This window comes from Toxorhynchites rutilus, chromosome 3 (genome assembly GCF_029784135.1).
Source record: "Toxorhynchites rutilus septentrionalis strain SRP chromosome 3, ASM2978413v1, whole genome shotgun sequence".
Classification (NCBI taxonomy): Eukaryota; Metazoa; Arthropoda; class Insecta; order Diptera; family Culicidae; genus Toxorhynchites; species Toxorhynchites rutilus.
This window is the reverse complement of record NC_073746.1, coordinates 112672000-112696925: the sequence shown is the minus strand read 5'-3', so window position 1 is coordinate 112696925 and position 24926 is coordinate 112672000. Positions and strand designations below refer to the sequence as shown.

Genomic DNA, 24926 nt, shown 5'->3' with positions numbered 1-24926 from the left:
GTAAACCGACGCAAGCTGGCTGAAATGTTTGAATTTTCAACAAAATCAGAGCATAGATACTTGTAAGAAACCTGCTGATTAATGTGTCGTGGATTATTCTTCATCAGCGTGTCGATTCGATTATCATCAGTTGCGCACACATATTTGCTGGACAACCTAATAACTAGAAGCGTATTCCAGGAAATATTACAATTTAACGAAGAACAGCATCGCTGCCCGGGAAACTTCTCCAAAGTTACAGTCCCCGTGACGTATTTGTTGTTCGAGTTCTTGAAAAAACATAAATAAAGCGGTTTTTACATCGAGAGCGGAAGCGGAAACATCGAGAACAATATCGTTTATTTTAAATATTACAACAATATATTACATTCCGGAATACCGGAATGTAAAATGAAAGTTTCGAAAACAAAAGCATTACGCCGGAGACCGAGATCTTGAGCGTTCATAGCTCCTATACAACTGAACGAAATGGTATGATAAACACTTCATTCGAAAGATAAAATGTTTACCCCTTACATACTTGTTACTTTTTGATCCAAAAACTTGGAAATCCATCAGGAGGAGAGTGATGCCACTGAAATAGCGACCAAGAAAGTATCAGCATCGAAAAACGGTTCCGCTTGAGGCATCGGTGCAGCACACATACACGCGCTACTCTTTTCATTTGGTTGTTATCCGGCATCGAGAAGATTCTGGAAAGCTGTTATCGTTGCTGCAAAATAATCTGCCGGCTCCTTGGAATTGAAAATTGCATTCAAGCGAAAGAGTTTATTTTAACGTTTTCTATCCATACAATACTGCGACCAAATACATTTGGTTTTGTGATTTTTCAATCAAGTTCAATTAGCAGGAAAGTTTCTGAAGATTATTCTTCCCCATCAGTAGGATATTTTCGTATCCAATATTGGTATCCCCCAAATATTCATTTATTCATTCATTCAGAATGGATTCAGACTCAACTTCAAACAAATGATCACTAAATCAACGATAGTCTTACGTCAACCTTGCGGATATACTACAGCTATAACCCACTTCCCGCTTTCTGAAAGTTATATTATTTTACTACCATTGGCAAAAATTTGCTATTTTTTATCTATTACCTACACAAATGGTCATTTAAAACTAGCTTCAACATAAGAAGACATTACGAATTAAGAATGTTTTTAAGACGCATGTATATGACAAATATTTATGAACATCGATGTAGATTGTATTTTTAATAACCCTCAAGCATATGAGAGCGAGTGAGAGAGCATCAGGGTAATTCGCTCTGTTTCTAAGCACAAAGAAAGTTGACGATTCAAAACATTGAATTTAAAACTGTGAAACAACTTAGTCGTCAAGGGGGGTAAGGGTGCCTCTAGCTAACTCTGTTTGGATGCCCATTTAATTAGTATCGTATATGGCTTTCAATTAAAACACGCATCAGTTCTGGCTTAAGCATCCGTAGTTTATTTGAGCGAACTATGTAATGATGAAATATTAGCTCTGTTCTATCGTTGATGACAACACTGATGTCATGCCCGATGTGGTTAGAACCCCGAATAGGTTATGTTATGTAATGACGCGTTGAACTATGCGAAACCACCGTAAATATTTTCATAAAGTGCGACTGTTGCTGTCAGAGATACTAATACGGAATCGAATTCCACCAGGGTGCATGACAGTGATTTTTCCTCCGTCGTTCAATGACAACGTAAACATTGAGGCTGACCGGCCATTTTTGGTATCAGCTTTTGCCATTCGAATCGTTGACATCCGCGAGTTCCAGCCGCTATCGCCATGGGAATCCGTTTGGATAGATGCATATTTGCCCGCATTTTTCGGGGGCAAAAGTTTCGACAGCAAACACTCAACGGGAAATGAATCGTGCATAATATTATGCGAGAGGCCAGAACTCAAACGGGGCATGTGTTTGCGATTTAGAGAGGGCATAAATGAAAAAAGTTCATATATTACGTTTTTATCCCCCCATCCAATGCCGGAAGCACTACAGCGCACATCGCACATTCCAGGTCACCGGGAGATGGCCACGAGCAGATTCTCCCGAACCGGTTTTAAATCCTGTCTGTGTGGTTGCAAATTCGCGTCCCGTCTTACCGGTTACCGGCTCCGGAAGGCAAATGAAGCTAATTGGTGTCCAACTGTTACGCAGTTACGCCACAGGCCACAGAGGATGACAAAAGTGCATAATAACCCGTCGATCCCGTTGATACGGCGGTGGTGGCGACTGCGGCACTGGCCTTGCAAAGTCACGTACCCGCGCGCGGCAGGGCATTCCATGCGCACATTGAGATGTTACATCTCATAACCAGTTTCCGTACGTTCAGCTGAGATGGACCTGCTATGGCGTGCGCCGCCGGTAGAACGAACGAACGGTCCAAAGAGAGAATGCAAGAATTTATGCCGTCCCTTCACTGGGGTCTCCCCCGGGCTTGTCAATTTTCGCTGGAAGGAAATGGCTCACGCAAGTTGACAATAAAAACAAGAACCATTCTAAATTGGCCGGGAAGAATCCGCCGGAAAGGGTTATCAGCGATTGTCGGCAATTAAGACCAGAATCCTACAGAGCATTTCTGCGTTAGCTTTCATTACCCCGCCGGAGTTCTAACGACACTCTGGATATTGATATTTATGTCAATTGTTTATTACACTTGCTTTCTGGGGAGCGAGAGATGAAAAAAAATGGAATTAGACTTCAAAACGAACGCTCGGTCCCGACATCCGGAGTGCCAGCTTCCTGTCACCGCCTGAACTCGCCAATGGCACCAGCAGCAGCGATTCCCGAAAACTTTTTTTTTTGTTTTGTTTCCCCCGCCGGTAGCATAATGGTTGTTTACAATGAAATTAACATAAAAAGAGCACAAAGCAAAACATAGCGCGGCGCTGGGAAATACAGTACCATACCGGAAGCGGTACTGTTCCTCCAGTGGAAGTATACACTCCCGCTTTGGTTGATCCGTAGGGTGCCGCGTAATAGAACAACAACGACAACAACCATGACGGCGAGCATAATCAAATCATTGAGCAGGATTGATTGAATTTATGATTTTTTGTTCTCCCATTTTTTGTTACCCCCTGCTGTCTACTGCGAGTGCAGACAATTCCGGTGTTTTGTTTATGTTTACATTCCGTTACATGAGTGTGTTGTACGGAGCGCGCTCGCACGCAGGAAGTGTTGCCGCTATGTTGTGACTCCCCCTCGGATGTGCTGTGCAGTGTATGTGTGTGTGCGTGTGTGTTATGAATGTAAAGAGGCTTTCCCCGGGAATATCTCACCGGATGTGTGCTGGGTATGGGAACAAGCGTGGGCCTATTGGAGTTTGGTGCTGTGGACCTCAATCAAAAATTTTCACTCATATGGTAAATTGAAAGTAAGGGTTCACATTAATAAATGCAGGGATTGTGGCAATCATAAAAATGTTATTGAATGTGTGACGGCAATTGGTCATGGAAACTTTCCGTATTTTTTTCCTAGCATGAAATAGACAGAGTAATAAAAAAATGTCTTAGTAGCAACTGTTCGTCTTTATTGCCTTTTTGACGACTGATGATTGATTTCATTCTTAATTTTTATTTGTTCAGTGAATCGGTGGACATATTACCTGCTGCGGACTAATTTTTCCTCAATCAACTTTACACCTCAACTGTTAATCGTGTAGAACTTAACACGATTTCATATGCTGCCATAAATTGATCTTACAGTTAGCATTATAGATGTTTCCGAGATCTTTCAGAACAATAGAAATAGTTTAAAAATAATATGTTCTTCTGGCTCGTCTCATCGCACAATGCTCGTACAAATTCACTCGCTTGATGTTTGGATTACGTGTCGTAATCACACATCGATGTCTTCTCTTCGATTATGATGGTATTGATGAATGTTGGATCAAGTAGAACTTCACTGCAACACGATGGAAGTTCAAATCTGTATACACATAACAAGTTTCAAGGTAATCAACGGATCTATTAGAAAGATCGAGCAGTTTAGAAGCAGTCATGTCATTGGTGATTTTTTTTCCTACGGTGACAATTTTTTTTTGTATTTCTAATGTCTCAATCAAAAACCGGGGGTTGAGGGCGCAGCAGTGGATGATTCTGGAAGCTTTTGAAGAGTGGTGATATATATATATATATATATATATATATATATATATATATATATATATATATATATATATATATATATATATATATATATATATATATATATATATATATATAATTTTATAACTATTGATACGAAATACACAAACCCCTTTTTCATTTCCATCAAAAGGAAAAAAAACCGAAATTTTCTTTCTGAAACACTTGATATTTTCAATCTTTTTTACAATTTACAATTCAATTTTAAAAACAATTCTATTCCTGTTCCTGTTCCTGCTCCTGTTCCTGTTCCTGTTCCTGTTCCTGTTCCTGTTCCTGTTCCTGTTCCTGTTCCTGTTTCTAGCTCTTTGCTCTTTGCTCTTTGCTCTTTGCTCTTTGCTCTTTGCTCTTTGCTCTTTGAAATGTTTCCCGCTAAAATTCTAAGCCAGGTTTCTAAAAAATTACAAAAATTCTAAACAATCCCCTAAAGTGATTGTTAGTATAGTTTTCCAAATCGGATTTTCTTAAGGCTAAAGGTGGATGAACTGAGAAAGTCCGAGATTCTGGGGAAGCTTCTATAATTCGATATATAATTCTCATTACACCAATAAATCCCAACACGTTTCTAAAATTACAGAAGAAAATTGGGTCAATAATCAACAAACATTACTCATACACATTTTATCCTTCACAAGTGATTCTCATACAACTTTTCTCAACCGGCAAAGAGATATGTATGAACGCACAAATCCTGAAACTCCGAATGCGACGAACTCTTTTTCGAAATTTCAAATTTACACTCCCGTACATATGCAGAATTGATGTTTTGCAAAAATATAGAAGCGCTCTCCACCAAACAGCATGGAATCGAACAAAATAACTTCACTCTGTGTGTGATAACTATCTTCCATTCATCATTTTTTATCGAGAAAAAACAGCTATGTCTGACATCAGCATTGAGCAAGACTGATGTATGCAAGCTGGAGTGAGACTATGCCTTGAATTATGATAATCATGGTTTGAATTATAAAACATAGCCAAACTCTCGGCCATGAGTGAGGTCGTTTAGAAAACCTCGTTGCGCTCTGGTCGCTAGCTGGATAACTGATGAATCGTGAATGCTGTGAAATCACGACGAGCTTCTTTATACTTGAAAAATTGAAAACGGGCGGAGTCGCAATATTTTCTGTATCCACATTGTCCGTAGAACGAATGCTGTATTTGCTATATCTATTTAATAAAAGTGGGTCCTGTTTTTTTGGTTTGGCATAATTATACAATGATGTTTTAGTTTTTCGTTATAGTTACACATTCAAAATAGTTTGAAATAAAGTAACACCAGCTGGGCCAACCAGAAGAACCGGTCAGGCTGCAGTTTGGATTCTAGGTCAATGCAGCTGGTACTACATCCCCAAATGAATATTTGTTACATTTTTTGACATCTGCATACATTACTTTAAATGAGCTTAAAAGTATCATTAAATGTGCTATTCACCAATACTGGTACAGTAGTTATGTGGAACAATCTTACAAACAAGCCGGCCTTGGTTCAATCCCTGCTTGGCATCATTTGTGATTTATTGGGTACAATTCCAAGATGACATTCAGTCTGAGAGAGTGAGAAGTCTGCTCTATACCTACAAACATTTTAACATTTTTGAATTCTAACAGGTGGTTTTATTTGTGCGTTCGACGCTGTAACACAATAAAAAGCATCTTTTCTGCCAAGAATTATATATTTTTCTGTTAACGACATGTTGGGAATAATGTTCGCAAAAAAACCCAAAAAACGAAAATGGAACTTGTAATATGGATTACATATGGTTTCAAAAATAGTTCTGTATATCGTCTTCTCGGTTAGTCTAAGTAACATTCTTAAGTCGTTAAATTCAAGTTACGTTGATAAATGTTTGGAGCCTATTTTGGCAGTTCACAGTTGGATTTTTACAAATTAAAACAGTTAATTGACAGAAAGAAACAGAATTATCACTTGTTGAATATTATTTTTCCGTAGATTAATGTCAAGAATTTGAGTTATGTTAGCTGTTATTTTATGAATATTTATTGTCCGTTCCAAATTAAAGAATCGGCTTCAGATTAAAAAAAAAATATTCGTTTCGTTTCCAAATACATTTTCCGGAATTCATTTCACTCTCACCGCAATTGTTATTCTATATCTTTTTTCGAAAATTGTCATCAGTCTCGATGTGATAGTTTGTGTTTTAGAAGAATTATACTGTCAATCGGGCGTATATCAGACGAATACGATGGTTGTGTGGTGATAATTCTAGAATTTTTGATTATAAGTTTGCTTTCAATAACAGCTTTCTCTAACTAGAAACTTGCATCTTTGAAATAATGTAGATCCTATACTTTTGTGTTGGTTTTTCACCAAATTATAGCCTTTAAAAAGACACTCAAAAATCTCGATGTGAATGTTCGTTGTCATAGAGTATTTTTTCCGAGAATCTAACTGTCGATCTGCGTAGCCCTGAGTAAACTTCAGTATTTACGTTTGGCTAGTTTTGCTGATGAACAGCAACTTCATGGTCGGCTTGATTTTCAAATGATGTTCTTCAGTCCTTCAAAGAACGGTTCGATTGAAGCCTGATGGCTGTATTTTTCTGATGGTTCGTTATCGATTTTTTAACATAACGCGTAACGCTTCGTCCTCAATACACGAGTCCGTTCTGCACAAGTGAATGTAAATTCCACCGACAGCCACCATATAATAAGCTGTAATAAGCTTTAATTCGTCCTTGGGACACCATATTACGGATACGCAAATGAATCATTCTTGGATTACAGCGCGTTTTCCACTATAACAAATTGAGAATAACGTGAATATGTTACAAATTCATTTAGCTTCCAAATATCATAGGAGGGGCCTACCAATCACCGTTCGAAGGATTATTCGTAGGGTTACTTTACTTGCACTATATTTTGCCCCTGGTTGACAAAATGATTAAATGTATTTAAAAAAAATCATCTATTCATCTCTCCGATTAATCGTACATCGAAACCCTATCTCCTAGGTCTAATCTCTCAACTTCACTGCTTAACTATTCATTACATTAATTTGGGCGGCAAAATCGGCCCAAACGGTTTCCTGCTGCCTCACGGTTCAATAACGGTCTCGATAGAGCGCCGGCATTCCCCGAATGCCGGAAACTTGTTTACAGGAAACCACTACCAAAACAAAACAAAATTGAAAACCACCGAACGTCAACGGATAAATCACACGCCGCCAATTCCGGACGAATCCGGCATCCATCTCCCAGTGGCCAGAGGCCATCATCAGCGGGGAGCAGTGTTGGGGAATGTCAGATAGAAACACAGGAAAAAAGAGACGAAAACAAATCGAAATAACATTTAAAATCAGTGAAGAACATGTGGGAATCCAAGGTTCTCTGGGTTCGAACTGCGCGGGTTCTATGCGATTTAAGCTAATCTAATCCGGAAAGATCACTCGATGGGAGCATGTTGCTTGGTTCTTTTTTTTTCAAGATTAATTAACGTCATTCCGCTGGATGTTGAGAACTATTCACGTTTGGATCCCAGTTTTTCGAATTTGACCTGTACAGAAGCCCTTAAGTGAAGAGCCGTCGTAATGGTTCATTCAACGCTCTTTTTGTTGTTGTTCACACCGCAGGTGGTTCTTGACTGGATGGTTGTCGAGTTGGAGTGCGTAAGTGGGGGGATACTTGATGATTTCTTGAACGGTGGAGAGGAGTTGGAGAGGTCATCAAAAGTCGCGCGGGAACTTTGCATTGTGGAATTTTCAAATTTCCTCCAATTCAAGGCGCACAATGCGTTCCGCTCATGCAGGTCATGTGAACCATCCACCAGCCCGTTTGAGGGTGCGATAGAGAGCGCACAGCGATCCGGTGCCGCGTAATTGGTCAATTAGACCAATATGTGCGATGCGCAGATGCCACCTGGAAACCTGTTATCGCGGCACGATATAAACTCGGTCGCAAGTGCAACCAATTCCAATAAATATTCCACCACAAGCAGCTGTCTGTGTCTCCTGTACCGAAGCGCATCGTTTCCGAACTTGAAGCCGCAACTAATGTTGGCATTCGTTTTCCCCTCTCCCTTTCAATTGCAGATGCTGAAACACGTGCAGATCTCACCAATGCGCAGTCGGTCGGACTCGCTCTCGATGCGGTCGTCGACCTCCTGCGCCTCGTCGCTCTGCGGAAGTCCTGAGCCACTGAACGAACATCTTCGCAGCCATTCCCGGGCATCGAGCTATTCCAGCCTGAACGAAACCATACCACAGGTAAGCAGCATCACTTCCCGAAAGTATCTGTCAATTATTCTAAAGTCCTCGCTAATTGTCCTACGAGAGGGCGCACTCACAATGGAGCAGCTGATTGCGGAGCGAGCTCCAGAAAAACACTCGCGCGCTTAATGAAGTTTCCCCCGCCCCTCCCGTAGCAATTACGGAAGGACACTCAAGCGCCCGTGTTGCCTTGTTCAGACAACGACCTGAAAAATGACGACAAATCACGCGACTGCAAAAATTAAGCCTTCATGTTCGCCCCATTGTTTTAAGAATTTTGGTGCAGAAAAGAGCTGAATAAGAAGAAAGAACTAGACAATTGAAGATGAATCCCAAGAGGTGTACACACACGTAACTGTTGTAGGTTATGAGAGCTCCACCGTTCTTCAGTAGCCTCGAATCACGACAATGGATTCCGCTCCTCTTTCTCATATGCCTCTATTAGCTTCGCAACATTGCACCCAGCTTGCATTAGTCAATCTCTTTTATTTGCGCACAATATTTTAATTAAAAACACCCATTTGTCGTAACTGGCACTCAGCTGGCTGACGAGGCGCACTCGTGTATGTATGTGCGTGCACTCGGGTTGCATTCAACCCCTCGCAACCGTAATTGCAACATATTGCTAATTAAATCTCTCCGCAAGTTTGCGTTTTTGTTTTTATTGTGGTTTTGCTTCTCTTGCCATCTCCAACTCTGTTAAGATGGTGGAGGCTCGAAATTAAAAACTGCGTGCCGCGCATCTCCGGCAGGCAAGGTAGCGCCGTCTTATCACGATCAATTTCCCAGGCTGAAACGCATCGCAGCAAAAAGAATCCGGTGCGGCCCAAATAACCGAGGAGGAAAAGTGCCGAGTGCCGAGTTGATTTCGCTTTTTTTCTGCTGTTTGTTTGCTTTTGCGGCTCGAAACCGAAAGTTTTATTTCCGGTGCCGACGCTCTAGTAGCCAAGGTTGGCCGAGGTTTGGAACGGTCGGTGAACCGTCCGTACCATCGTAAACCGCCTATGGCGGATGCGACACATAGTTTGAAACCTGAGAACCCTTGATGTGCTCCCGTGGCCGAGTGGTTAGCGTCATAACTAACATGCCGGGTGTTCGGGTTCGATGCCCGTTCTGGTCGGGGGAATTTTTCGCCAAAGAAATTTCCTCCGACTTGCACTGTGATCACGCGTATTCTAGAGCTTGCCACTCAGAATGCATTCAAGGCGTGTTATTTGGCATAGAAATCGCAACTAAGTACTAATAAAAATGACGCAAGTAATACTACGTTGAGACGGCGAAGTTCCTCTAGGAACGTTAGTGCCATTGAAGAAGAAGAACCCTTGATGAAACAGCCAACAACATGTTCAAGTTAGCAGAAAAATCTAGTCGGAAGGCGTATTGGAAGGACTTCGAAACAATAAATACTGGTTTTGAATTAGAATGGGATGCCAAAAATTGTTCTATTTATAACTTCTTGAAATGTTGTCAATCAACTTATCAGCCTATCAGCATCTATTATCTCTGCTGAACGACAGATCGATCAATAGAAACCAAATCATGTAATCCATTCGCCTGAATTGTTTGTTACTGTCAACAGTGACTGAGACTGTTTCTAACATTCTTTTTTTATTTGTGCTCCAAGTTTTCTCATTTTGAAGTGAATGTTTTATGGTTTAAATTGTATTAGCGACCGTAACAACCAACTGGACAGTCGGAGAATATGATACTTTTCGGCTACTGGAGAATTTTTATATTTGTATGAGGACTGACAACAACTAGAAAAGGAACTGAATCTAAATATTCTAGATTCAGGTACGTAGTCTCAGAGTCTGGGTTTGAATCACAGATTCCCAGATCCTCAAATTTCATTTTCCAGAAAATCGTTATCGTTATAACTAGAAATGGATGTTGCAGAAATAGGAATGCAACAGTGAAACTTGAATGGGTAGTATGGGTCCGAAATCTGGTGATTAAAATCTGATACCTGATTCTGAATATGAAATGGAATCTGGAAATCGAAATCAGATAGTGAAGCTAAATTCGGGTCCATAATTTTAACTTATCTATAACTGAAATCTATAATCAGGATTCGCCTAAGCATTTTCATACCTAAACTTTGAATCGGAATCTTCAATCCGAAATCTGGAACCTCACTTTGAACACGTAATCTGGAGCTTGAATTTAAAATCCAAATTCAGAATTCGATATTCGAATCCAAATCTGCAGTCATGATCAAAATCCGTAAGTGTAATCCGAATAAAGAGGCTATATTGGATTCCAGTATCTAAATTAATATCCGAATGAAGAATCTGAATTCGGAAATATTGATATCTGATATCTGAAATTAAAAATTAAAAATTTGAAATCAAAATCTAAACTGAATTCAGAGTATGAAAAATGGGTGGGTTATATCTATGACATAACCGCAAGGTTGACGTGGGACTACCTTAGTGTAGCAATCATTCGTTTGTATTGATTGAATTTTTAATAGAATGAAACAATTCCCGAATTCAATTGAAATCAATATATGCTTTGTGAGTAAAAATATTGTATAATTCTATATAAGGTCAATTCATGCATTGTGATAGGTTATGTTCTTCGTTACAAGTAAATTTAATGACAGTCCTTTTACATTTGATATGATGCCTAGGAAAAAATATGTGAACGGAAGAATTATCAAACGATTATTTTATTTTTCGTTTCCTTCTGAAGTTTACATCTCTCAAGTGTACGTATTTCTCGAATCGCGAATTTGCTTGATTTGATGAACTTCAGGCATTTGCACAAAGGCAAGCGAAAAAGTACCCGCAGTTTGCATTTATTTGCTGAGCCGATTTCCCTAGACATCTTGGTTTTGAAGTCTGTGTTAGGCAAACACATTTCAGTCGGAACAAAAAGGCTCCCAACTTGCACGAATTTGCAATGCCAATTTCCTCAAACACCTAGGTTCTGTGTTGGGGAAACACATTTCAGCCGGAACAAAAATACCCCCGACTTTCATGTATTTGCAATGCCGATTTCCCCACGCTCCATGGATTTGAAGTCTGTGTTAGGGAAATACATTTCAGTCGGAACAAAAATGCCCCCGATTTGCATGTATTTGCAATGACAATTTCCTTAAGATCCATGTATTTCAAGTCTTTGTTAGGGAAACACATTTCAGTCGAAACAAAAATACCCTCGACTTTCATGTATTTGCAATGCCGATCTCTCCATCGCTGCTTGGTTTTGAAGTCTGTGTTAGGGAACCCATTTCGGTGAGAACAAAGGTCACCATACTTTCATGTATTTACAATGCCGATTTCCCCAAGGCTACTTGGTTTTGATGGCTGTGGGAAACCGTAGATCGGGCCAATCAAAATGAGGCAGTTAGGGCATTTAGATAACGCTTTACATTTTACAGTTATTCAATTGATTATCTAATGAAAAATAACATTCTATTAATTGCGATAGAAACGTAGAAATATTCTCTATCATTTGATGCAAACATCTTTCCGATCCAGCAAGAAATGTTCGAGTTATAAGCATTCGGAATCTTTCATTTTTTCCTGCATGTTCTGTGTTTAGGTTTTCATTTTACCCCCCATATACTCCGGTTAGACGTAGTCTCACGTCAAAAAATGTGGCTTTAAACTTAGAATTAAGAAATCGAAATACAACGCTGAATCTGAATTCAATATTTGAAGTTTAAAATCTGACACCTGATTATAAATCTGTGTTCGGAATACGATATTTGACACCAAGATTCGAAACTGAAATCGGAATTTTGTATACGGATCAAAAGTTTAAGGCCAAAATATATAAATCTTGCTATCCGGCATCTGAATGTGCAATTAGATTAGAATATTCTGGTGCCTGAACTTAAAAATCGTAGTTCGAAAACTGATTCTCGCATCCAAGTATGGAATCATAATCATAAGTCGTAATTTTTTTTTCTATGTTTTAGTGACTTTCAACACATTTAGGTGGTTCGTCACACTTCTACTTCCATTTTTGGAAGAATGTCGGGAGTGAGAATTGAACTCGTGACCCTTAGCGTTTGAGGTACGGATGTTACCACTACGCCAGATCGTCTCCACATAATTCGTAATTATAATCTGAATATAGCACCCAAATTTGAATCCAGAATCTAAATCAACATCTCAAGGAACATATGAACATAGAACATAGATTTGGGCTCTATATTCAGATTCTTATTACAAATTCTGATTAGGATTCCAGATTTGGATTCGCGAATAAATTAGAAATATCTGAAATATTTTTATACAAAATCGAAATCGGAATTTTGAAAATTAAAATTTGATTAAATTTAGAGTCTAGATCAAATCCAGCATTCGGAATCAGAAATATGAAAAAAATGAGTTTGGAACTAGAATCCCAGAATCTTGAAATCATCAATCCAGATTAGGACACATAAACTTCAGCCTGTAATATTTATTCAGAATCAGTAGTTTAAAATCTGACAACTGATTCTGAATCTGTGTAAGGGACATGCTAGGTGAATTTTAATATTAAAAATAGAAGATGAAACTGGAATCAGCGTCAGAGCTGGGAATTATAATTTGAACCAATGTATAATCAAAATCTACAACCAGTAATCTGAATCCGTGTTAAAAATTAAAGTTTAGTATCTAGCAATCCGGCATCTAAATCTGGGATTAGAAAGAAATGCATTTTAAATCTATATTCGGAATTGTATGATTGAATCCAAATCCTGAATCATGAAATATGATTAGAATCTGAGATCAGAGGCCAGTTCGGAATCCAGGATTCAAGTTAGTATCTGAATTTTAGACTCGAAATTTGAATTCTGAAATTCTATATACAACAATCTTTGTTCAGAGTAGAATTCAAACCGAAACCTCGAATCGGAAATATGAAAAATTATGGTTTCAAAATGAGATTAGAATTTTCAATTAGGAATTTGAATCTGTCAATTGATCATAAATTTGGCACCTGACCATACAATCTAAGTTCGGAATTAGAAATGAGAAATGAGAATATGAAAATAAAGTGCCGAATATGCATTTGGAATCTGATTTAATATCTGAATGCAGGATCTGAAATCAGAAATATGAATTCTGGAATCCTTCATCCAAAATATGAAATCTAGAATCATGCTCTAGCCCACAAAACCACATCAAATATATGAAAAATCGCAGCTCAACATTGAGTATAGAATCTAGAAAATTTTCAAGCCGGACAGCAAACTTTGATTCTGAATCTGTATTCGGAATATGGTACTAGAATCTGGGATTTGAAATCTGTAAATGAATCTGGAATCGGGTTATAAAATTGAAATCCTAATTTGAATCAATCTGTTTGAATCCAAAATTTGTATATGGAACGAATTTTGAATCCGAAATCAATCAATATCTGAAATCTATTATTTCACCTGAGATTGGAATTCAAACTAAGATGTGAAAACTGGAATGAAAATTTTTAAAACTTTATATGAATCCATATTCAGCATCTGAATCTCAATACGGAAGCTTCAAATTGGGCGTCAGGAAATCTATACTTGAATTTGAATCCGAGAGCTGAAATTCCAAGGGAATTTTTGAAAAACCAAACTAGAAAAAAAAACCTAGATTCGAAATCCTTTGTACAAAATCTATGTACCTTTGTGTATTCATAGTCAAATATATCGATCAGAAAATTAAACCTGGCATCTGGAATCTGAATCTGACATCGCGTTTGGAAACCGAATCCCAATCAAAAACAAAAATATTAATCTAGAATGCTCTGGAGTTTGCAGTCTGAATTTGTGTCTGAATGCGAAATTTGAAGCCTAGAATATTGAAATCAATAATCCATAATCTGGGATTCGAATCTCTGTAATCCAAACTTTCCGAATATGACCTCTAGTTATGAAGTTGAGATCTGAGTAAGAATCTCCAATGTGGGAACTGAAATCTGAATCCCGAATCTAAAATGTACAGTTGAAATCAAAATTTGGAAGCACAATTTTTACCCGTAAGTGTATTCAGATTACAGATTACTGAGTTTAGACCATGTATGGGATTTGAATCTCTGTAATTCGGAGTTTTTGTATCAGCAAATATTGATTCTAAATCCAGAATCATCCTAATTCGTAATTTTATTCAAATTACAGTTTCCAGATTTTAGATTGCGTATTCAGGTTCCACATTCAGATTCCAGATTTCCTTCCATGTTCCGAATCCCAGAACAATGTGCCAGATTTTAAACTAACAAGTTTCTATTAAAAGATTCTGGCTTGCATGAATCTGGAACATAGACTCAAATCTAAAGTGATTGATTTAATTTTGAGTAATTAAATTCAAAGATTCTAATGTTGTTTATGGATTCCTAATCCAGATTTCTAGATTCTGCACTGCAGATATGGATTCAGATATCAATCCGTATTCTGAGTTTAAATTCAAATTTCAGATAGTGGAACGTATTTTGTATTCAGATTGAGAATCCAGTTTCCGCGTCTAACTTCAGTTTCCAGATTTCATGATAATAATTTCAGAGTCAGATTTTGAGCTGCATATCACCAGATCCTAGTCTCGAAGTTGCATTGGGACCCCGGATTCCCGGTTGGAAACCGATTCCTGATTTCCGGTTTTAATGTCTAATTTAGGATTTCGGTTTTCTGTTTCAGGATTCGAAATTCAATTCCCCACTGAATTTAAACTATAGATACCATATTTGAAGCTCCACATCCCAAATTTATATTGAGACTTAGACTTCGATTTAATATAGTTATGATGAAAATGGATATATCTTTATTTAGAATCCCTATGTTCGCGATATAGTATCTGGATCTGCAAACTAAAATTCCAAATCGGAACTAGAACGTTATATTATATCTGAAATCATCAACCTAAGACTGATTTGGGATCTGAAAACATATCGGGTATTGGAATACAAATCTGGAATCTAAGTCCAAATACAAACAATAAATCACAATCTTTAATAATGGTTCGAAAATAGAAATCGTTGGAATCCAGAATCTAATTAAAATTACAGAAAATATGCAAAATACACTATCTGAAAACAGAAATATTTATATCTTAATTTAAATTTTGAACTCTGAACCAAAAAAACAAATAAATTTAGAGTAAAAATTTGCATAAACTAGAATCCTGAATCCTAAATATGAAAAATGGTTTCAATTTGGAAAACAACAAAAAAAAGTTAGTTATAATTTGTATTCGAAATCTAAACTGTAAAATATGACATCCGACTCTGAATCTGTGATCAAAATTTGAATCTAGAAATAAAAAAGAAAACTTTAACTGGAAAGAACATCAAAATCAGAATTTTGAAATTCTAATCCGCACCTGGAATTCTGATTGGTATCCCAAAGTTGAATCCAAAATTTGATTCCCTGATCTGAGATTGTAATTCAAGTAAGTTTCGGAATTCAAAACGAAATGTGAAACCATTTGTACGGAATCTTGAATTCGGAATCAGGTAATCTGTTTCTTTATCTGAATTTGAATCCAAAATTTGAAAATCTAAACTAAAATCACTATTCAAGAGCCGGGATTTGAATCGGAGTTTAAAAGGTAAAAATTTAGAAACCAGCGATTTCGAATCTGTCTCCGAAATCAGAATTTGTTATGTGGATTTGAAATCTGGGGTATAAAAGGGGTTCTAAATTTCAGTTCTGTGTACATAATTCAATATTCAAATCTATGAATTTGTAACCTTGAACATTGAATCCGAAACGGCATTTGTAATTCTGCAATTCAAATTGTGGATAATAAGGATTAGAGTATGGGATCCAATTTGGATTAGATCTTTTTGGGGGTCATAGCCAAATAATGAATAGAAGGTAGTACAAAAATAGCCGAAAATCGCAAGAAACTGTGTGAAATTTCGACGTTTGATTTTTTAGATTCTGTGGAAACATTCTTTAAAACTAACATTGAAAAACTTGTTTAGTTTGCATATACCATAATAGATGTGGCCTTCTCAAATACTAATCTCTTAATTTTCCTTCGAATTGAGTTTGTAGAATTTATTTTCTAGCCCTCAGATATAACCTCGATGGCAGATATCAACATGTTCCAAATTTGATTCCAGTATTCGGACTAGAGCTTTGAGTATGTGACTATCTACCACCGAAGATGTTTATATGAATCTATATCTGAATTTGGAATCCGGAATCTTGAATATTTCAATTTGAATCTGAAATTCAGTAGTGATATCTGTAATCAAACATTTAGAATTTAAAAGTAGTTGAAACTCAAGAGTCGGCGATCCGAAATCTGAATAGGGGTCAAAAATCTGATCCTGGAATCGAGAAAGCGATATTTCGGCATCTGAATCTTTGATTGGGGCTCACAATCTGGAATAAAGGATCTAGCATCTAGTTCTGGATTCATGGTGTGAGCATAGATTGCGGTATCTGAATGTGGGGCTTTGAATTCTGAGTTTTTGAAATAATTAACTTGGCTCTGGATTTCAAATTTGAGCTTGGTGTTTTTTTTTATCTTAAACAGTCATTTGGATCGCAAATAGAATCCGAATCTAGAAAATAAATAAAATGAGAATGTATGTACCTGTATCTAAATCTGGACTAAAATCATAATCCATAATCGGGATTCGGTGATACTGGGAATTCTAATGAAATTGGATCAGATTCTCAATTCGCCAATTTAGAAGCAGAATTTCAATCTGGGATTGAATGTTTAATCCAAAATGTAGAATTTGGAATACGAAATGCTGAATCTAAATTCGAAATCTGTAGTTTAGAGCCTGAATCCAAAATCGTAATTCTAAGTACAGTAGCTTGAAATGTGAAATCTGGATCTGGATCTGAAACTGAAAACTGAATCTTAGTTCAAATCTTTATTCCGGTACTTAATTATGGAATTTGAATTTTCCCCCAAGATATTTGAATTACTCAAACCACTGGTTTCGCAGAATTTGCACCAGAATAGTAAATCTGAATTCAGAGATTTTAATGGTGGAATCCAATTCTGAAACGGAAATCTAAATCTGAGTTTAGGTTTAAGAAAACTTCACTCAAAATCTTGTTTGTAAAACTTTCTGGTACTTGCGTTGTGGAATCTGGATCTTGATATGACATCTAAGTCTGGGTTTAAGGTTTAAGGAATCAGCGCTCAGGAACTGAAATCTGGAATCTGAATCTTATCCCAGAATAGAATTGAATTATTCTTAGATCTGGTTTTGCAGAACTTGAACCAGAATCACAAATTTGCATTTGGTAGTGTGAATTGTGGAATCTGGCTCTGGAATTTATATGTGATTATTTGTTTGAGAAATCTAAAATGCAGAATTTGGACTCCCAAAAAATATTAATTTCAAGATTTTTTTTTTCATTTCAAGAATCGTGAATTATGGAATCCGAATCTGTACCTAGATCTGAAATCCAAATCTGAGTTTAGGCTTGAGAAAAAAATTTTGTTCCGGAACATCTATTAATCTGAAACTGTTGAAAAAACTGAATTAATCCAAGATCTGACATTGCAGAACCCGCTCCAAAATCGAAGTTTTAATTGTGAAATCTGAATATGGATATGTTCATGAGATCAAAGCCTTTTTAGTACGGCAGTGATTACGTGAAAAAAAGGGGGTTTTCGTAGCCAAATTGGTTGCGTGTCCGCTACTAAGCGAACGATCATGAGCTCATAACTCAGGGCCCCTCAACTGACCATCTTTGTGTGTTATTCTAGCTACTATGTCCACGCAACAATCATCATGTGAAGGTAATCCCAGGGCAAGGTAATCTGGAACCTGAAATCTTTTTCCCAAAAAGAATATCTTGCACCAGAATAGTAAATATGAAATATGAGTAATTCGGACAACGGAATATTGCTCTGAACCTTATTCTAAATCTGAGTTAAGGCTTAATAAATCTGCCTTTCGGAACTTAGACCTAGATTCAGAATTGTTCTATGATCCGGTCTTGCAGAACTTGTACTCGGGTATGGATCAGTATCCGAAATTTGAATTCTGAAAATGGGTTTATTGGTTTCGAAACTTCTGGATCTAGATCTAAAACAAACTTATATGACAATTCATATGTATATAACTAAAATTGACTTTGTAATGTCTTCTGGAACAATCTTTTCCACCGGTGGCGAAGAATTAGTCTTCTATGTCCCTTAACACCGACTTGTTCTCACACGGGTTTTCCCTCCAGAGAAAACGATTACCTCTCGATTAGCACTTTTAATTACTTTTTCCCAAAATCTAGCCCCCATCAGTTTGGGTATTCAATTCCAACACCTCCCGCATTCCCGAAAACCGTTCAAAACATTCGTTCACAGGTGAACCGATGGATGCGAGCCGTTTTCTGCTGAAAATTGGGATTGTCGCTTTAGCTTTCGAGCGCGTTGACGTGTTTCCTGCCGGGAAGGTAACTTAAGTGGGTTTTGATAGCAGATAATTTTCGTCCCGACTCGGGTCAGCCACTGGAAGCTTTCGAAGGTTGCGTTCGATTGGCCCGTGGTGTTAATTTTCTCGTCGCCTGTTAATGGAGAAGAAAGTACTAACGCCGAAGAAGAATCCGTCGTCGTTGGATCGGGAGGCCCTGTCGTGATAAGTTGTAATTAGTGGGCTCCGGGAGCGACCGAAAGAGTTCCAAAGGCGAAGACTTCAATTTTAACATTTATATTGCTGTTACCTTTTTGGATGCTGGCGGCAGCAGCACTAGTGAGGGTATCATTACCGATTTGCTGTGGCACTCTGATGGCATGATTAGATGGAGCGGGCGCCTAATGGATTATACAACATTGGCGATCTCGACGCGACGATGTCGCGCAACCTGGCTAGTTCACAGACAAAACAAAATCACTATTATCTAATCAATGCGAATGAATCAATTGGAAACTCACTTTCATTGGTGGGCAATTCATTGTCCAAACCCAGAGCAGCGAGGTGCTGCCCTCGGATGGGGTAGGCTTATCAGCATCCCATCCATTAAGTGGATGCGAAAAGCGCAAGCCTTAATGAGCACTCCCTTCGCGTGGGCTATGCATACCCAACCCAGAGCGTGGTGTGGTGAGTTGTGTTCAGAGGAGAAAGCGCGAGAAAATTACCTCTGTGCGATCGCTTCTAATTTATTTCAACAGCTCTGCATTGCAAAGTCATTGTTTTACCGCTAGTATCTATTGGTTGGTTCCAACAAACCTCGGCATGATGCAGTCATGGCGTGGTGGTGGCGTGGGAAACACGGGCATTCCGGCGAATAATTTGTTGGCGCGATATAAACGAACAGCTATGGGAAGCTGTTGCCCAACCGCTGGGAACACGTTGAAGGCTTTCGAGCCGGTGAAACAAAGACAAGGTGCGCTTCCTCTAATCTTCTGAGCTCCGAGAGGTAACCAAAATTTGGCATCGTCGCATCCACGGAGAGGGAATGAGCTCGCAAACCATTAGAACAATGTTAATTGAAATTTCTATCCACTGTGGCCCTACCGAAGCAAAGTTTCCGTCATTTGGCAGAATTAAATTGTTGAATTCGTTAGCTCGTGAGCGCCATCTCCTCGGTCATACACCAAAATCACAAACATTGGGCCCATGAATATGTATTAGATTACGGCTTTGGGGGAAAGTCCAGCGGCATTGTGGCGCGCCATCAGCACTAAAGATACCAACCTCTCGGGCTGGTCATTGTCGCCGTTGTCGTCGTCGTCGTCGTCCAAATTTGGATACACTCCAATAAATGTCCCGCCATCCGTTCCTCCAGTGGCACGCGAATCGTTCGGTTGACAACAATGGCACACGCTCAGCCATCCGAATCCACGAACCACGTGCAGCATCTGTCAAACCGTGCATATTCAAAATCATTCCGCATGACGGCATAAACCATCCGCTCGCATACTTCAGTAGGGGCGCTTCGGTAAAGCGAGAATTTCAAAACCCATAAGCCGTCAGTCAGCTCGTAATCAGATTTTTAAAATGCTGCCAGCTCAATCTTCCACGGGTCGTAAAGCTTAAAAACAAATGAAAACAAAAATGGATGTCTACACACACACACAGCACGAAAGAACCGTCCTTCCGGTCGGGCTTCGTGTGTGTTCGAAGCAACTTGATTTAGGGAGCGGGGCCTCAAAACGCTGGAAAACTGCCGCCGCTAGACAATGTTGAATTATTGTTTTCCATAAAAAAAAAACCAGAATGGCGTGGTCGTGTCGGTGCTGGCGGGTAATACGAGCCCCGTTCTGTCGGTGCGCAGGTTTTCGAAATTGAAACGTCTAGGCGTTCCTTCTAGATGCTGCTTAATTGTGCCGCGCAGCGTACCGCGGCGCGAAGTTTATTATGTTATGAATGCTCTTCAGAACACGTGCCCACGACGCGGACCGCGCACAGATGGCCGGATGTCGGTGCGAAACATGGCTTCTCCGTGAAGATTGGAGTGATGTGGAATGATCTGATGGTTTCATTTTTCAGTATTGTTAAAAAGACAATAAACAGGATTTTTTTCATAGATATACTTTATAATGCCAATCAGAAATTGTTTCTTCACATTTAATCTATGATAATTTAAGTTTTTTTTGTAAGAATATTTTTCCCATAAAATATTGTAAATAATACAAACGTCAATCATATAGATACCGATGGAAGCTCGATTTTTTTTTATCCCATTTATTTATTTTAGGCTCATTAGTATTTTAGCTGTAACAGAGCCGAATTTAAATCGTGTACATGTCACATGGTTATCATATCTATAATTATAGCACATTACACAGTTGCCATTCGCCAGTATTCCTTCTATACCATTGCATATGGTACATTTACACAGTAGCCATAGGCGTAAGAGTATTCTTTCTGTTCTTCCATTATCCAGTTAGACCACCGGACAGCGGAGACAGTTTGTCGATTTGTCTTGCAGAGCAGAGCAGTTGTATGGATGAATCGATCTTGTTTCGACCGTGGATCGATCTCTATCGCTGATGATTGTTGCGTGGACGTAGTTATTCTGTAACAACACAAAGATGGTCAATGAGGGCCCTGAGTTTTGAACTCACGATCGATCGCTTACTAAGCGAACGCGCAACCAATGTGGCTACGGAGACCCCCAATGGAAGCTCGATAGCTCTTCTCATTTTCGTTCCACTGAAGGATGATATATCATGATATTATATCAATGTATGACATTATCATCATGTTAAATCTTCAGAGTAGAAAAAATGCTGTGATTGCGTTCGAACCTCGTATATTTATACCTTTTTGAAATATTTGGACTTGTATCTCGCATTTTATAAACGGTTTTATTTAGCTTGCCCTATAATCTGTTTGTATGTTTGTATGTTTGTAACATGTTTGTCTGTAGCGCTGACCCACATTAATAGAAATTTGACCCCCTTCCTGTTGACCGATTGATCTGAAATTTGGAACACACTCTTATCTCTGTATTCATTATAAAACTACTTTTTTCATGATCTTGAAAATCCAAGATGGCGGCCGATACAAAATGGCGGATCACATATTTTCTCAAAACCTCATTAATATGGGTTTTCCAAAACCCCATCAGTATGGATATCAAATAAAAGGGCTTGACTGGTAGAATACGGTTGTTTTAGAAAAATACAAATCCAAGATGGCTGCCACTACAAAATGGTGGACTACATATTTTCACAAAACTTCATTAATATGGGTATCAATTAAAAGGGCTTGACTAGTAGAATACGGTTATTTATGATAAATGTAAATCTAAGATGGCTGCCACTACAAAATGACGGACTATATATTTTCTCAAAACCTCATTAATATTGGTGTCAAATGAAAGGGCTTAACTAGTAGAACACGGTTATTTATGAAAAATGCAAATTCAAGATGGCTGCCACTATAAAATGGCGGACTACATATTTTCTCAAAACCTCATTAATATTGGTGTCAAATGAAAGGGCTTGACTAGTAGAACACAGGTATGAACGAAATGGTATGATAAACACTTCATTCGAAAGATAAAATGTCTACGCGTTATATACTTGTTACTTTTTGATCCAAAAACTTGTTTCAATAGCCTTAAAATTGTTCTCAAAACAGGCTATTGAAATCACCAATCGGTATATAAGCGAGCGCCGCTCGGAAATCCACTCAGTTCTAATTGAACAGCGATTGGAGCATGTTGTCGCTGTTGTGGTGAAGCTCTTCGTGTTTATCATGAAAGCGCGGATGAACGGTGTCACCAAGCGCCTGTTTGTGCACCTTAGGTCAGAAGGGAATCCATCAGGAGGAGAGTGATGCCACAAACGGTTCCCCGGGAAGACATCTCTACACACACACATACACGCGCGGAATTCTTTCCGTTTGGATGCCATTCAGCATCGAGAAAGTTCCGGAAAGATCTAATCATTTCTGGAATATAATCTGCCAGTTCCTCTGGGAATTTAAAAATACATTCATGTGAAAGAGTTTATTTTAATGTTTTCTAACCAAATAACACAGCGACCAAATACATTTGGTTTTGTAATTTTTCAACCAGGTGTAATTAGCAGGAAAGCTTCTGAAGATTATTCTTCATTGTATGCGCACGCAATCGATTATTGCTCAGTCGCCGAAAGTTTCGAGCTCAGAGAGTTCATTCCCCTGTAGTTTACCTTCCAAATTTCCATCGTAAACCACACCTTCTCTCGATTCAATCACACACACAAAACATACTTAAGCGATATTCTGGTGGTGAGACACATTCATTTTTCGTGAGGACATCGACAAGACAACATCGTTGCCTAACGTGCTGGACGAGGTGGACGGCGAAGGATCGACACATACACGCGCGGAATTCTTTCCGTTTGGATGCCATTCAGCATCGAGAAAGTTCCGGAAAGATCTAATAATTGCTGGAGAATAATCTGCAAGTTCCTCTGGGAATTTAAAAATACATTCATGTAAAAGAGTTTATTTTAATGTTTTCTATCCATAAAATATCCATATAATACCTTTGGTTTTGTGATTTGTCAATCAAGTGCAGTTAGCAGGAAAGCTTTTGAAGACTATTCTTCAGAACAAGGTTTTTCGTATCCTATATTGGATGCATAGAACCTTGTGCCTCCAACGTAACGCTCTCGTTTTCGAAGTCCCCCAAATATTCATTTATTCATTCATTTAGAATGGATTTAGATTCAACTTCAAACAAATGATCTCCAAATCAACGATAGTCCTACGTCATCCTTGCGGTTATACCATAGATATAACCCACTTCCTGTTTTTTATGCGGTCCCTATCTACCGCACAAAAAAAAGGTTTGCCTGTATTTTATTACATTTTTGTCTAGTTTTGTGATTTTAATTTTATATTCAAACAGATCACTAACAGATAATGTGCTCCCGTGGCTGAGTGGTTAGCGTCACACCTAACATGCCAGAGGTTCGGGTTCGATTCCCGTTCTGGTCGGGGGAATTTTTCGTCAAAGAATTTTTTTCCGACTTGCACTGAGGTCACGCGTATTTCTAGAGCTTGCCACTCAGAATGCATTCAAAGCGTGTTATTTGGCATAGAAATCTCAACCAAGTACTAATAAAAATGACGCAAGTAATACTACGTTAAGACGGCGAAGTTTCTCTAGGAACGCTGCAGCCATTCAAGAAGAAGATTCAAACAGATGTTTTGGATACCATAGTCCCCATATACGCATAGAAAATTTCTAAAATTGAAGATTTTCCACATATTTTAGATTCGAGTTTCATATCCCAGATTATAAATACGAAACTGAGAACCCAGATTTCGGACAAAGATTCATGAATCAGCTTCTAAATTCAGATTCCACATTTAGACTCTAGATTTTGATCAGTATTTCAGACAACTTTGGAAATCTTTTGTATAGAAAAAAAGGATTACGATTAGGGATGAGGATTTTCAAGTCATAATTCAACAACGGATTCCAAATAAATATCATTGAATTAAGCTTTTAGGCACATTTTTCCAGAATCATATCAAAAATCCAAAAATCATATCAGCGTTAGATTCCATGCGTAAGAAACTGATCCAAAATTTGGGTTTCATATATTCCCGATTCAATATATCAACATAATATTTGGGGTTAATAAAATTCAAATTTGGGGAATGAGATTCTAAATTCGCATTGTAAATTTGGTTTCCTGATTTCAGATTCAACTCTTGTTGTTTATGTTTTGATTAAACAACAATAAATTATATAATAATTTCGTGAATTAGGCTGACAATAACGTTGATGTGAATGCGTTAAATTTCTATATAATCGTAAATGAACAATGTTTTACTTTTGAAAAGCTGAAATGATTATTGTATAAAAAAACATATGAAATAAACAAAACTATGATTATTAAAAATAAAGCAAAATGCTATATACTGGATTCAGGATGCAGATCCGTATCCAGAGAATAGATTTCAGATCAAAGTTCCACATTTAGATCTTAGATTATAATTTATTTCTTTTATATGTATCATCGATATCTAGATACCAGTTTACGATTCAATATCAGATTCAGATTTGAAATTAAATATTACAGACTGAAAACACTTTTTCAGATTAATAGTTTCAATTCTATTTCAGAGTCTTATTCATATCATCTATATCATATTTCAGACCTATATTATTAAGATTCGAATTAAAAATTCAAACAGTTATTAGTCCTAGTAAATT

The 24926-nt window shown here is 38.0% G+C and overlaps 1 protein-coding gene across 1 annotated transcript in view; it reads left to right on the top strand.

Annotated features, from left to right (window-relative positions):
• LOC129778994 (uncharacterized) overlaps positions 1-24926 on the top strand; it is an 86319-nt gene that overhangs the window by 49752 nt on the left and 11641 nt on the right. The window contains exon 2 of the mRNA XM_055786223.1: positions 8198-8371. Within this exon, the coding sequence (XP_055642198.1) occupies positions 8198-8371 (174 nt within the window). The remainder of the gene's footprint in view (positions 1-8197; positions 8372-24926) is intronic.